Here is a 14,293-nt window from a genome sequence, read left to right on the forward strand (position 1 = left end):
GTTGTACTTTCTATTGTATTTAAGAGACTATTGTCTTATGAAAAGATATGAAAAGAAAATTGGAGTAAACTTTGTGTTCTTGTTCTCTTAAGTCTTTGGGACCTATCATCACACTCTCCTGAAACGAATACAACTAGCAAGAACAATGGTTTTGGTTAATCTTCACACCGATGGTCAACCAATTATCATCAACAGATACCTGTTGACCTGGTACTTGCTACGCATGAGAGATCAAACAAGAAACCGACAATCTCAACCGGTCCTTGGTTTACCGGGTATTAACACACTGGGTGAAGACCATGGCTTGCAGAACCAAGAGCAGGAAAGGGAAGAATGGGTGATTTCGGTAAAAGGTAAGATGGAGCAAGCAATAAGAAACGGTTCCACAACTAGTTGGGACAAGCTCTGTATTTATAGAGTTCCACTTCACCTGCAAGAGAACGACAAGAAGTCCTACTTCCCTCAAACCGTCTCGCTGGGTCCGTACCATCATGGTAGCAAACATCTTCTGCCCATGCAGTTTAACAAGTGGCGTGCTGTTAACATGATCATGGCACGCACCGGCAGAGGCGGACCTACAGCAAACAAAGGGGGGTCAACTGACACCTCTAAAATATAAGAAAGTGATCTTTAGGCTATATTTTGTAAGCAGACACAGCTCAGATGGTTATATCACTACAAGAAAAACTGAAAATAGCTGCAAAATATTTTGTGGCTATCGATTGATTTTTGTAGCTATTTGACTTCTAGCTACGTATAGACACAAATATATTTTGTTGACTATGAGCTTGTGGTTATTTGCCAAACGTTGCTATTTGTGGCCGTCATTCTACAACCTAGCCACAAACTGTATTTGTAGCTAATATCTACAGATAGCGTTAAAAATCATTTTAGTAGCTAATTACTTGGCCACAAAAAGCCACACTTTCTATTGTAGCAAATATTTTATTTCAAAAATATTAAAATTATAAATCACAAAACAAAATACAAATAAAAATAGAAAAAATTTCGAATAATTTATTGATTTATGATTAAAATCTGAATTTTTGATTTATGATTAAAATCTGGTTATAAAACAAATTTATTTACGAATAATTTTTGATTTATGATTATTGTCAATTCACAAATTAATACTCATTTACAAACAGAACCAATTTTTTATTTAAAAAAAAAAACTAAATCTAAAAACAAAAGAATCGCCCTAAAAATCTTCTCCGCCGCTTCGAGTTGACGGTAAATACGACCACTACCACTGCGTCAGCGAGCACCACCGATTCAGCACCGCTCTCTTCCTCTCGCTCCTCCTCTTCTTCCTCTTCTTAAATCGGTTCTTCTCCCACACAAAAAATCAAGCAAACGGCGACAGTGGATGTGAGCACGATGCGGCGAACGTATGAGTTGGATGATGGAGTTTCACTGTTTCAGCGACTCGATTTGAAACATTAACAGCAGAAGTTGACGTGTGAGAAAGCAAATGGGAAGTATATAGCTTCTATGTTTTTGAATATTGCAGATGAGGTGGTAGTGGTGGTGGTTGAGGAGTGGAGTGAGAATGAGAAGGGAATGGAAGAAAGAAGAAGGAGAAGGGGCTAAGTAAGAAGAAAGGAGACTGTATGTTAAAGAACGAAGACACAGAGTGATTAATTAAATCTGTGAGAAAAGGGAGATAAAGAGATCGATTAGATCTGAGAAAGAGGAAGAAACACACCGAAAGAAGAGAAGTGGAAGAAAAAATAAAAGAACTAAAGAAAACAAGATTGCTTAAATCTAACCGTTAGATCAAAATGGTATAGACGGTAGATGTACGAAGGCGTGCGATCCTTGCCATCTTATTTCAACCAATGATAATTGAAAGGTTTATTTAATCAATATTTTAACTGTTTTCATTATTGAAATGCGAAACTCGATAATTCCCACCATATATTATTAAGTTTCTGATTTATTATTTTTTTTGTGCATTTGTTATATTTGGTTTTTATAATAAAGTTTAAAGTTCAATGTTATTATATTTTAGTGTTATAAAGCTATTTTATTTAAAATTTAAGGTTTAATGTTATTGATTTAGGGTTTAGAGTATAGTGTATTGAATTATATTTAAGATGGAAAATTAAGTTTTGAAAAGATAAAATTTGATGTTTAGAGATTTAGGGTATAGAGTATGGTATAATAGAGTTTGGGGTTTGTCTTAAAGAATGAGAAATTTTTATGATATTTATTTTATTTTCAAAGATTAAATGTTTATAAAGTGTCAAGAATATGTCAGTGTTTAGAATGTGATCATATATGTCATGGTTTATAATGTGATTATATATGTACTTTATTATAGTTGAAGTTCCTTAAAGTGGCAAAAATAATTAAGAGTCACAACTCATAACTTATAACTTGGGGGTTTATTTTAAGTTACAAATTTTTAAATTTTAAATTTATGATAAATAAAATATTAATTATATATATTAATAAACTTTTTATTGTTGGATATTAGATGTATATTACTTATATGTAATATTTAAGGTTTAGATTTTGGAAAATGGTTATATTTGCAGTTTTGTGATAATTGTTAGTGTAAGTGAAATTTGTTGTTAGTGTTGGATTTTTTATTTTCAAAAAGATATCGTTTGTTATTTTTTTAAAAATATCACCAAAAATAAAAGTTTAGAGTTTAAGAAATGTTTAGGGCTTCAGTTCTCAGCGTATAGCCACAAATTGAGTTGTGTCTATCTATATTCACGATCATTACCGTAGCTAAGTAGTAGATATTGATTTCCACAAAAACAATTGTGGCTAATTGTGGCTGATTATCTTCAAATAGCTACGAAGTGTAGTTTGTAGCTATTTAGCTACAAATATCTACGTAACAGCCACAAATTTTTGTTCGCTGCTATTTTGTGGCCATTTGTAACTGAAAATATGTAGCCGCAAATTTTTTTGTTGCTAATTTGTGGCTATATACAACTTTTCTTGTAGTGTATTATTCCTTGTCTGACACCCCTAATCCGGGTTCGATTCCCTTCTTGCACCATATTACTTCCTTTTTATTTAATTTAGTGTATGTTATGACCCAAGTAAAATAATTTCCTCGGTCCGCCACTGCGCACCGGTCACGGCATTGAAATATATATTGATGCCATGAAAGAGCTTGAGGAGAGGGCTCGTGCTTGCTACCAAGGGCCAATTGCTTTAAGCGTTAATGAGTTTACAGAAATGCTTGTTCTTGATGGCTGTTTTGTTCTTGAGCTCTTCAGGGGAACTGTGGAAGGATTCCAGCCAATCGGGTAAGCCTAAATAAACTTACGGTTTTGTCTTGTTACTTGTTGTCTAATGTTGATTCCAGTTATCTATAATTTTGAATTTTATTATTATTTTGATTTTTGGCTATCTTTTAAAATCATGTTAATCGCACAGTTATCACAGTTGTCATAGTATCTAGTATATTAGTGATGATACGATTGCACACTTGTTATTATTGTTATTATTATTTTGATTGAGCAGATATGCACGCAACGATCCTGTTTTCGCCATGCGGGGATTGATGCATTCAATTCAACGTGACATGGTTATGCTGGAAAATCAACTACCTCTCTTCGTCCTAGACCGGTTATTAGGGCTACAACTTGAACTTGGTACAACGAACCAAACCGGTTTAGTGGCACAAGTAGCCGTTAAGTTCTTTGATCCACTAATGCCAACAGGAGAGGCCTCTACCAGACTGGACCCGTTAAATCTCAAGACCTGGCTGAAAAGATCCTTGGACTTACTTGGCGACAAGGGTGAGTTGCACTGTCTTGATGCTTTCCGTCGAAGCCTCCTCAAGTTTAGTTATACACCGAATCCAAGGTCTGAGGAGGATCCACTCCCCTTGAACCTGGTGGACAAGCGACAACAACAACTCGTACATTGCGTGACGGAACTAAGAGAAGCTGGTGTTAAATTCAAGACAAGGAAAACTAACCGGTTTTGGGATATCCGGTTCGAGCACGGTTGCTTAGAGATACCCAAACTACTAATCCATGACGGTAAGTCAACGTTTTCGTTTATTTATTTCTAGCTTTTTAGGTTTGTAGTTCATTCCACATATATGTTTTACTATTTAATTGATTTCTTTATACATCATCGACTGAAACTTGTTACATCTATTTAAAACTAATTTATTTAATAAAAATACAATTGGCTAAACAGTTTCTGATAAAATTAAAGTTATATAATTTTGTGCAAACAATATCTATTATTAAACAACAAAACATTTCTAAAACATCATATACATTGAAATGGAGAGAATATTTGTTAAGAATAATAATGCGATATCTTTTTTTTTTGTCAACATAATAATTTGATATCTAGATTCAGAAAAAGGGTATTCCTAGTCATGTAGCCTCACGATCAACTTGCTGTTGTTGTTTTTTTTTTGTATAAAAACTAAAATTTCTATGGAACCCTCCTTGTGTTAATTGTAGGTACCAAATCACTCTTTTCGAATCTTATAGCTTTCGAACAATGCCATATTGACTCGACCAAGGACATAACATCGTACATAATTTTCATGGATAATCTAATAAATTCTTCTGAAGATGTTAGCTACTTGCACTACTGTGGTATTATTGAACATTGGCTAGGGAGCGATGCTGAAGTTGCGGATTTGTTCAACCGGCTATGTCAGGAAGTGTTTTTCGATCCAAAAGATAGTTATTTATCTAAACTGTCTGATGAGGTTAACTATTACTATAGTCGTAAGTGGAATGCTTTGAAGGCTACTTTAAAACACAGGTACTTCAATAACCCTTGGGCATATTTCTCATTTTTCGCTGCAGTGATTCTGCTGGTGCTCACATTAGTCCAGAGTTTTTATGCTGTTTATGCTTATTACAAGCCACCTTCTTGACATTATTGGTCATTTTATTTTTCATTTCAGTTCTTGTTTTTCCAATAAGTTGTATTTTCTTCTATGAAAGAAAAAACAAACAAAAAATGACGTAACATTTTTTTTTTTCAATAAGTTTGTGTAAGAAAAACAGATTAAACTGTCTTTGGATAATTTTTTGTAATACTAATAGTGAAAATTTCAAAAACTAGGTTACAGAAAACAGTAATTTACTCTTGAATCTTAACTAGATGTAGGAAGAACAAAGAGAGAGAACAAACTTTAAGAGACTGATGGCTGAGTTTTGGATCTCCATATATCGTGTAAAAGGAAATATTTTGGGATTGGATATATTGTTGGGTTCGAGGCAAATTGATTTCTCTTTATTTGGACACTAGTTTGCATGTCTGACCACTATCTAATTGGTTGGTCTTTTTTATCGATATGATGACATCTACCAATATTTGTATTATGATGCCAAGTACTACCTTCTGATTGGTTCCTGATTCGAATAAGTTACACAACTAAAATTTGTCTTTCAACAACTTATTAATAAGTGTTGTTGTCATATGGTCATGAACTTAACGTGAACGTGTCAATTTTTTCCTAGAGTATATTATACGATAAATTTTTGGGTTCACCCCTAGAGTGAACTTTTAGGTTCACCCCTAGAGTGAACTACAAACTTTTGGGCAATATTTTATTCCTTTTTTTAAAAGATACTGAATATGAAATAATAAAATCTTATTGGTTGGGTGAAACCTAAAGGTTCACTGTAGGAGTGAACCCAAGTATTTTTCATATTATACGAGGATGGTGAGGTCGTGCCATGTGCCCGAGTTTCCGATCTTCACGATTTATTACATCTTAATTTGATGAGGGTTATACTGTACAAATTAAATAAAAAATAATGAAAAGAAAATATATTTTTATAGTAATATTTTTAAAAAGAAATAGTTTTTATAGCCATATTTGTTTCTTTAGAAAATAAGAGTTCTACAATTATTTTTTAATTTTATTTATTTTAACTTTAAAACTACGTAAAATACGATTGGTAATTTAATTAATTATAGATAAAAATTAAAGCTAAAATCACTAGTTACAACTAAACCAATTATATTAAATCTAATTTATTACACATTATTTAGATGATGGGAAAGTCTTCTAAATAGGACTGCACCTTCTGGGATTGATGCAACATATATGTTTCTTCTTCCATTTGCTTTCCAAAGTTCCATGAACCACATCTGGATGCAGGGTCTGGATGGGACAAAATAGAAGGCTTCGCAGGAGCATCATCCGTAAAACAGTTTTTGATAAAATAAAAAAAAAACATTTTTCCTTTTTCACATCCAGACCCGACGAAAAACCTAAATCTGAATCCATACCAAGCTGTAAAAAATTCAAATGGATCTTGTATGATGATCACATCTAAACGAACTCAAGTAAATAACTAGAAAACTTGAAAATCCGAAACCATGAAAAACCGGTCTGAATATATATAAAATCCGAATGGAACCTAAAAGAATGAAAATTTGAAACCATAAAACTCAAAACGAACACGAACATAATGAACGACTACCCCTATCTCAATTAATATAATTTGTCACATTGACGTAAATTTTATATTTTATATGTTTTATTATGTTTAAACGTCTTAGCTATTCTTAAAGCGATTTTTTTTTGCTAAACCTTGAGTTTTATAATTTTATATCATGTCTTTACATAATTTTTTTTGAAAGAAATCTATACATAATTTTATATATGTTCTGATTATTTTTAAAAGAACATAATTTTATATATGTTCTTTTAAAAATAATCAGAAATATTATTCATAAAAATAGAAGAATATGAATTACTGCATAAATTTTAGATATCAAAACAAATGTATATTAATTTTTAACATTGGGTACATCATCGTATAATCAATATTTCTATTATAAATAATCATTATTATCGCATATGGGATATTACTATTCAATTTCATAGACAATTTTACAAGAAGTTTCCACATATACGACTTCCTGAATGGATATGATCTAACAGCCCATGATCACAACAAAAGAATCTGCACTCTGAAATTTCTGAAAAAATTGAATTCAATAATCTATAAAAAATTGTATCTATTGGAAATCGGAACCTTTGACCATTAGGATAAAGTGATTTCACACATGTAAATTGATTTATGTCTGGATTCACACTAGTATTACAGTCTATTCCCTCTGTTTTTTAAAGATAGATGTTTTAGAAAAATAAATTGTTTCACAAAAATGTATTTTTATGTTTCTTATACAAAAATTGCAAATTTCAATAAAATTGATTGAATTTATTGAAAGACTATTGGTTAAAATGCATTGGAATTTGATAATTTCTAAAAATGATGTATAGTTAATTTGTTTTCTTAATATGTGTGAAAACACTAAAACATACATCTTTAAAAAACAGAGGAAATATTACTCAACCTATATATATTTCTTTCTTTAATTTTACGAATTCTTTCCAAACAATTATGGAAAGATACATTTGAGTGTAACGGTTTTTTATTGCAATATATTTGTTTGGAAACCATATTGTAGAAATAGTCAAAATTGTTCAATCACTACGAAAATTTGTAAAAGGTGTAGCAAATGTACACTGTATGGAAGCCCCTTTGGTCCAGTGGTTTGACTAAGGGTTCAATTACTTCTACATTCGGAGATCTGGGATTCAAACCCCAGAAAATACCAAATTATGCAGATTATGGAGAAATAGGTTACAGAAGATTTTCAGCTTGGTGAAGAGCGTACCATCGAACATGGATTTCATAGGACGACTCAGAGTGGTGCAGTCAGACGTGTATTCTCATAAGATGATAGAAGTGTCGGCTGTAAAATCGTCTTTGTAATATTCTCATCATTGTAATAGCATAATTACTCGATAATAATCGATTCAGACGTTAAAAAAAATGTATCACTGTATCAGCTCATAGAATATAAATTAAATTAAAAAGATTTAAATATTTTAATTTTAACATGCTATATGCGTTTTATTTATTTTGGAGTCTTTCTATAAAAGTAACTCATCATTTATACGAGACTGGTGAGTGGTGAGGTCGTGCCATGTGCTGAGTTTCCGATTTCTGCTATTACATCTTAATTGAATTCTTCCCACCCAACCATATTTGAGCAGCACCGGGAGTAGGGACGTAGGGTTGTAGTGTATGACACGAACGTGCGATTCATTTGTCAACTAATGAACAATACAAAAGTACTAAGAGTTTTCCTGCATCATGCGCAGATATAAAAAAAAAATTAAAAATATTTTTATTTTATACAAATAAATTTTCCAACTTTTAGTTTTTATAATTTAATTACATTAGTTAAAATATAAAAACTTAATGTAATCTTTAGTTTGATTTATTCAAATTTACTTTAATATTTTATTTTTCTTGTTTAAATTTAATAAAAATAATTAAAATTTTATAAAGTTATTTTATTCATATTATACTTTATTTAGTTACTTTTATTTTAAATAAGTGTATTTGTAAATATATAAATTAGTTCTAATAAATATATACATTAAATATAAATAAGATATATAAGTTGATAAAATATATAATTATAACTGCTTATTTTAATAATAAAAAATATGATTCATAAATTGATTTAAAAATTATATATTCGAAATTATTATTTACCTATATAAATATATTATTTTAAAGATATAGAAAAGTTATTAGTTATTGTCATATTTCTATAATCTTACCAAAATGAATATTTATAGAAAAAAATATTTTTGATATAAAATTTATTAGTTATTACCATATTATGAAACTTTGCTAAAAATATAAATTTGTATATAGAAAATAATCATTATTATATTTAAAATCTTACCAAAAATATAAATCTTAATATAAATTTTTTTACATGTCATAATTATATTGATACATGTCATATTTTTTTGAGTCATGTCATCATTTTTTTGTTGAAAATAAAAGTAGTGATGACATATGTACAAATCACTTATCAAATAATGTCTAAGAGATTATTGTATAGATGTAGAAATAGAGGATCATCTTTCCTTTGAATGCTCATATATTAAACAAATTTGGAGAGCTTCAGACCTTTAGACGCGTGTATCCAATGCTGTATGTTAGCAAGGTTAAAGTACCTACAAAATTTACCTATTTGGAGGATATGAAAGAATAGAAATCAATTCCTTCAACAAAATAATCTTCATTGGAAATTCCTTCTCCAGTATGTAAAGTCTGATGCAAAAGAATTGAAACAATCAGGGAGCTTGGGAAGAGATTGGCCTTCTCAGATGAGAAGGACAAATTTATTGCAGGGACAACATCATTGGATACGGCTTCCACAAGGATATATCAAATGCAACACTGATAGGTCCTTTTTAAATGAAGGCATACATGGAACTGCAGGGTGGGTTTTACGAGACAGTGAAGGAAACTATAAAGGATGTGTTCAAGCCATTGGAAGAAAAGTACAAAAGCCGAGGGAGAGTGGAGACAATAGGAAAGCTATCGATATCCTAAAGGACAAAATGCTATGTATTGGTGTTTATAACTGGACGAAGGAGATCAAATGTTGGACAAATAAATTTGAGGCTATTTCATTCCAGTGGACTAAAAAGGAGGCTAATAAAGTGGCAGATCGTGTGGCAACGTCAAGGCCAATAGATAGGTCATTTACATTCCATATAACTAATCTTCTTCACGAAGATCATGTATCCTCGATTGCATAGTAATAAAAGTGGTGATATAAAAAACAGTTTTATTGTGGATCCGATTAGTAATGGATGTAGCTTCGAAATTATTGATGTAGAAAAAAATATGTAGATTTTTTTGCTGTAGTTTTAAATTTTATTGCTGTAGAATTTTATGGAAAGCACTAAAAGTTTGCTTTGGATATTTGGCTCTGCAGAACACTTCTACAGCTGTAGGTTATTTCAAGAGCTGTGGTTTTAAAAATTAAATTAAAGCTTGATTGCTCTGATTTTGATACTTTAGAAACAAAATGAGGCTGTGGAGAACACCTACAGCCATTACCAATCGCACATCGCACCCTGTGTTTTAAAAAAATAAAAATAAATAAGAGTATTAGAACGAGGAGGTTATCCATCAGGATGAGTAAGGAAGACCTTAAGGTGTCACTTATCGAGTAAGGCGGTATCCCGACAAAATATTGAGACCCAAAACCATTTTCCTCCTTTATTGGAACTGAGAACGCAAAATCTCCCAAACTCCACCACATAGACTGACTTCAGGAGCCCGTAGACTTTGTTATAGTCTGATTCGGCCACATACACGTTCTACTCTTATCTCTCCAACACTTCTTACATGTGTGAGATCATATACTAGGAGAAGGTTATGCACTAGAGCTGGCCCATGCAATGCAAAGAAAAAGAAACTCTTGTCCTACCATGTTCGCTCCTCGTGAACATAAAATCTTAGAGCATTTCTATCGTTTAGATATTCTCCCCCGTACTCTGTTTTTTTTTTTTTGATCAAACCCCCCGTACTCTTCTGTTAAAGTATTAATTTCTTTTATTATAATTTTGTTTTAGTTTGTTGTTTATTAAAACTTATATTATAAACAAAAAAATAGACTAGTTGAAAAAATATGTGGCAAATGAATATCTTATAAAATTCTTAAAGTTTTTCATTTAAAAAAAAACGTTACAAAGAGGAGCATAAGAACATTAAAAAGATCATTTTACTTTCTTTTTTGTGAGAAATTAAATTAAATATTGTGATGTAACTGCTCTAGGAATTATTGTTCACAGCCTCACTCGCTCGGTATTAATATCAAAGAACTTTTGAAATTCAGTCTAATTTTTTTTGTCAACTTCAGTCTAATTAATCAGTTGTCAATCTAGTTTGACATTAACATATGATATACTAGGGGTTTGCCGGCGCTACGTGCCGGTTTTGCTAATATTGTTATGATTTGACTATAGTTTTATTATTTAGAACATTTCTCAACAGTATTTTAGAAAACAAAATATGTATATGATTTTATGGAATTTATTAATTTGATTGTAGTCTTTGCAAAGTTACTATAAAAGAAATTTAAGTTTAAATATATGCATGAGAGTTTGAAAGTGTAATAGCTGAATTGTTTATTATTTAATTGAAACTTATTAATTTAAATTATGATTTAGAAAATTTATAAATGTGGACTTCATCTTACAATGATTATATTAAATTAGAGTTTATACATATATATTTATATGTATATATATATATATTATGTTGTGAAAATATTACTTTTCACATTACATATATCAATAATTAGATATGATAGTAAAGATGCCTAAAAACTTAAATTGATAAATCTATGCTAGTTATATAAACTGCATTTTTATTTATCTTTTATTTTGCGTCATCTCATTTGGAATAAGATGATTTTTTTGTCACGTTTTATACTATCAGCTTTGTATTTGGTCGGTTCAACTCGGGTTACTCTTCAGTTATCGGCTAAAATGGAACCAAACCGATAACCCAAAGTAAATGAAATTGATCTTGTTTTTGGCTAGATCCGTAACTGAACCGATATTCTTACTTCGGATCGGGTTCGGGTTTGAGATTTATGCCCAGACCTAGTTTTGTATATTGGGATGATGGGGAAGTGTTATAATAGTTTGATGCTTTGGACTTTTCTAGGTTGATTTCTATGAATTATATTTTGTGAGCGGTGCTTATGATGATAATTTCAAATAATCACAGGTGTTATATTAACCAATAGTTTCTTCTCGCTCTGGATTTGTCAAAATTAAGAAGTTGTGACTATATCGATTTAACCAATCATATGTATATTGATCGTAAAGATACATTCGAAGTTGGTACAGTGTATTTTTAATCCTAAATCTTAGTATTAAATTTTTTAAATTTTTGATATTTATTGTTGTTGAGTAAATTTTTTTGGATGATGTAATTATGTGGTCATCTCTATTTGTTAAGAACATTATTTAATGTTTTTATTATGTTATATCGTAATAGGTTATAGGTTAATATATTTTGTATTTGTGTTTTTCAATAATATGTTTTGTATATAATAGTAAAGTCTCTGATGTAAAACATATTAAATTTCAATAACTTTGCATTTGTTGTTTTAAGATTAACAGTTTAACGTTATAAATTGTATTTTATTTTTTATTTGAATATAACTATTTTATTTGTTGTTGAATATTTTATATGAATTGCATTTTTGTAAGATTTTTATTTGCATTCATTATAAGATTTCTTGATGGCATTCGTGAACTCCCATAACTCCTCTACTTTCTTAAGATTGCATGTTTTCCAGAGACAGAAAAGACGTGTAACCACCATCTGAGAGCAACAACCGAACTTCAACTTAAAAAGAAGGATGTAGGATGAAACCATTGTGGCAGCATATGTGTGTAAGGAAGCAGAAGGTTGAATCTGGTGAAGCAGGAAAAGTTTGATTATTTACATTCCTATTTATTAGCATCTATGAAATTAGGAAAAAAGTTTTTAAAATCAACGTCATGGGAGATATCTTCAATGAAAGATTAATGGCCAGACTTGATGAGCATGTTTCAGTGACACGGAAACGTTATAATTCAGTAAAAGTTTTGCAGGTAGAACATAGATATGAATACACGATAACAGTAAAAAAAGAAGTATGTAAAGTATTGGGCTTGGTTGTCAAAAATTCTGGAATTGAGTTTCAACATCTTAATTAAATAAATTTGCATATAAATAATTTTAATAACTCAATATAAAAAAAATTAAATGATGATGACACATGACATTTTTCCCTCTATGGAGATACAAAAGTTTACTTTATCATATAAGATATGATGGCACAAAACTAGAACTAGGTATCTTTTTATAAGATATTCTAGCACTATATATAGAAGGTCTAAAAGGTCAATGATGTCCCATAGTTTTGGGAGTCTAAAGCCGCAAAGAAAATGTGGCATCAGTACAAACAACAGTAATAGATGGAAAGAAATGAGAATTTAGTTACCGAAGTGTTAACACCGTAATCTCAAGAGAGAATTTTGACCTAAATAACCATTTAACCAAACTTATATTTACCAAAGATATGGCCTTCTATTATATTTTTGGGGTTTGAAGGAATTGTATTTTTCTGCTTTATAATGAGGCAATGAGTCTGCAAAAGGTTTATAAAAAGGGAAATTGGTTTCAGCAGTCATCAAATAACATATAATTAGGTATCTAACTAAAAAAAATATCTCTCCACTATCATTACAATATATACTATATTACCCTTACTTATAGATTAATAAGTGCATAAACTTCTTCTTCAGTTATTTTTTAAGAAGTTAGACGTTTGGATAAACATTATCTCATTCCATATGATTATAGACATTTATTTGAACAATATGTACTATATTATTTCGTTTCTTACTATTATATTTTGATAATGCTTAATATTATGTACTATGTGCATATTTTGATATTTGAGTTAGAGTTTATATTTCTTTTTAGAATTTAGTGATCAGTCTTTTAGCTTTAATTTATAACAGATTTGGGTCGATGTTAGGGTAAGCATTACCTTTTTCCCTATAATTTGAAAAATATGTACTGTGTTATTTGTTTTTACTATTTATTTAAAGTTTGAAAAATATGTACTGTGTTATATGAAAAATATTATGTATCATTTGTATATTTCAAATGTATGTGTTAATGTATAAAAAACATGAAGTTGGAGTACTGACATGAAATGCATATATTTACGGAATAAGAGTTGCACATCGTTTTTTGTTTTTTTTTTTGTCAAAAGATACAGAGTTGCATTTCTGTTCTATTTTCACTTAATATATAGAGGATGCTGACAATTGACAGCTGTATTATGTCCGATTGACTCTGACATATTTAAAAATGCTACTTCAAAAGTATAAACTTGATATTTTAGGTGTTATTCCGACTTGGTTTATCTTGTTCAGGTCCTTAGTTCTAATGTTGCAGAATGGTAACTACCCATGTTTGGGTTTGTAATGTTTCAGACTTGTATCCACCCATGTTTGGATTAAGATTAATGAAATTTCAGATGACAAAAAAAAAGATATTCTATAGAGTATTGACATCCTGGAAAACAAAAATGTTTTATTAATAAGATTTTGGATATTTCAAATCTCAATCGTTGTGTACAGAGCATTTTCCTTTCTTAATGAGAGTTTGAATGTTTCAACTTCATTAAAATATTATTACTATATTACAATAATTTGCCACAAGACTTTTATAGTCTTTTTATATTCTTTAAATAAGAGTTGAGAAGAAAAATCAAACAAAACATGGTACGTTAAGGCATTATCCAATTCGTTTCAAACATGATTATGATTAGTACAATATCAAAAAAAATTATTCTGTTTGTCAGACTTATTAGCGTGTGTATGTTTTTGTGCACAGAAGTGTTATGTATAATAATTATGGTTGTTGTAATGTCATTA

General features: G+C 30.2%; 1 protein-coding gene across 1 annotated transcript; it reads left to right on the plus strand.

The window, feature by feature from the left end:
- Positions 1 to 3,099: 3,099 nt before the first annotated feature.
- Positions 3,100 to 4,953, plus strand: LOC108835041 (UPF0481 protein At3g47200-like). Its single transcript, XM_018608348.2, has 3 exons — positions 3,100 to 3,272; positions 3,490 to 4,013; positions 4,452 to 4,953. The coding sequence occupies exons 1-3, from the start codon at positions 3,127 to 3,129 to the stop codon at positions 4,874 to 4,876; spliced, it is 1,095 nt and encodes a 364-aa protein (XP_018463850.2). The 5' UTR covers positions 3,100 to 3,126; the 3' UTR covers positions 4,877 to 4,953.
- Positions 4,954 to 14,293: the final 9,340 nt, after the last annotated feature.

Source organism: Raphanus sativus, chromosome 4, assembly GCF_000801105.2.
Source record: "Raphanus sativus cultivar WK10039 chromosome 4, ASM80110v3, whole genome shotgun sequence".
Lineage (NCBI taxonomy): Eukaryota > Viridiplantae > Streptophyta > Magnoliopsida > Brassicales > Brassicaceae > Raphanus > Raphanus sativus.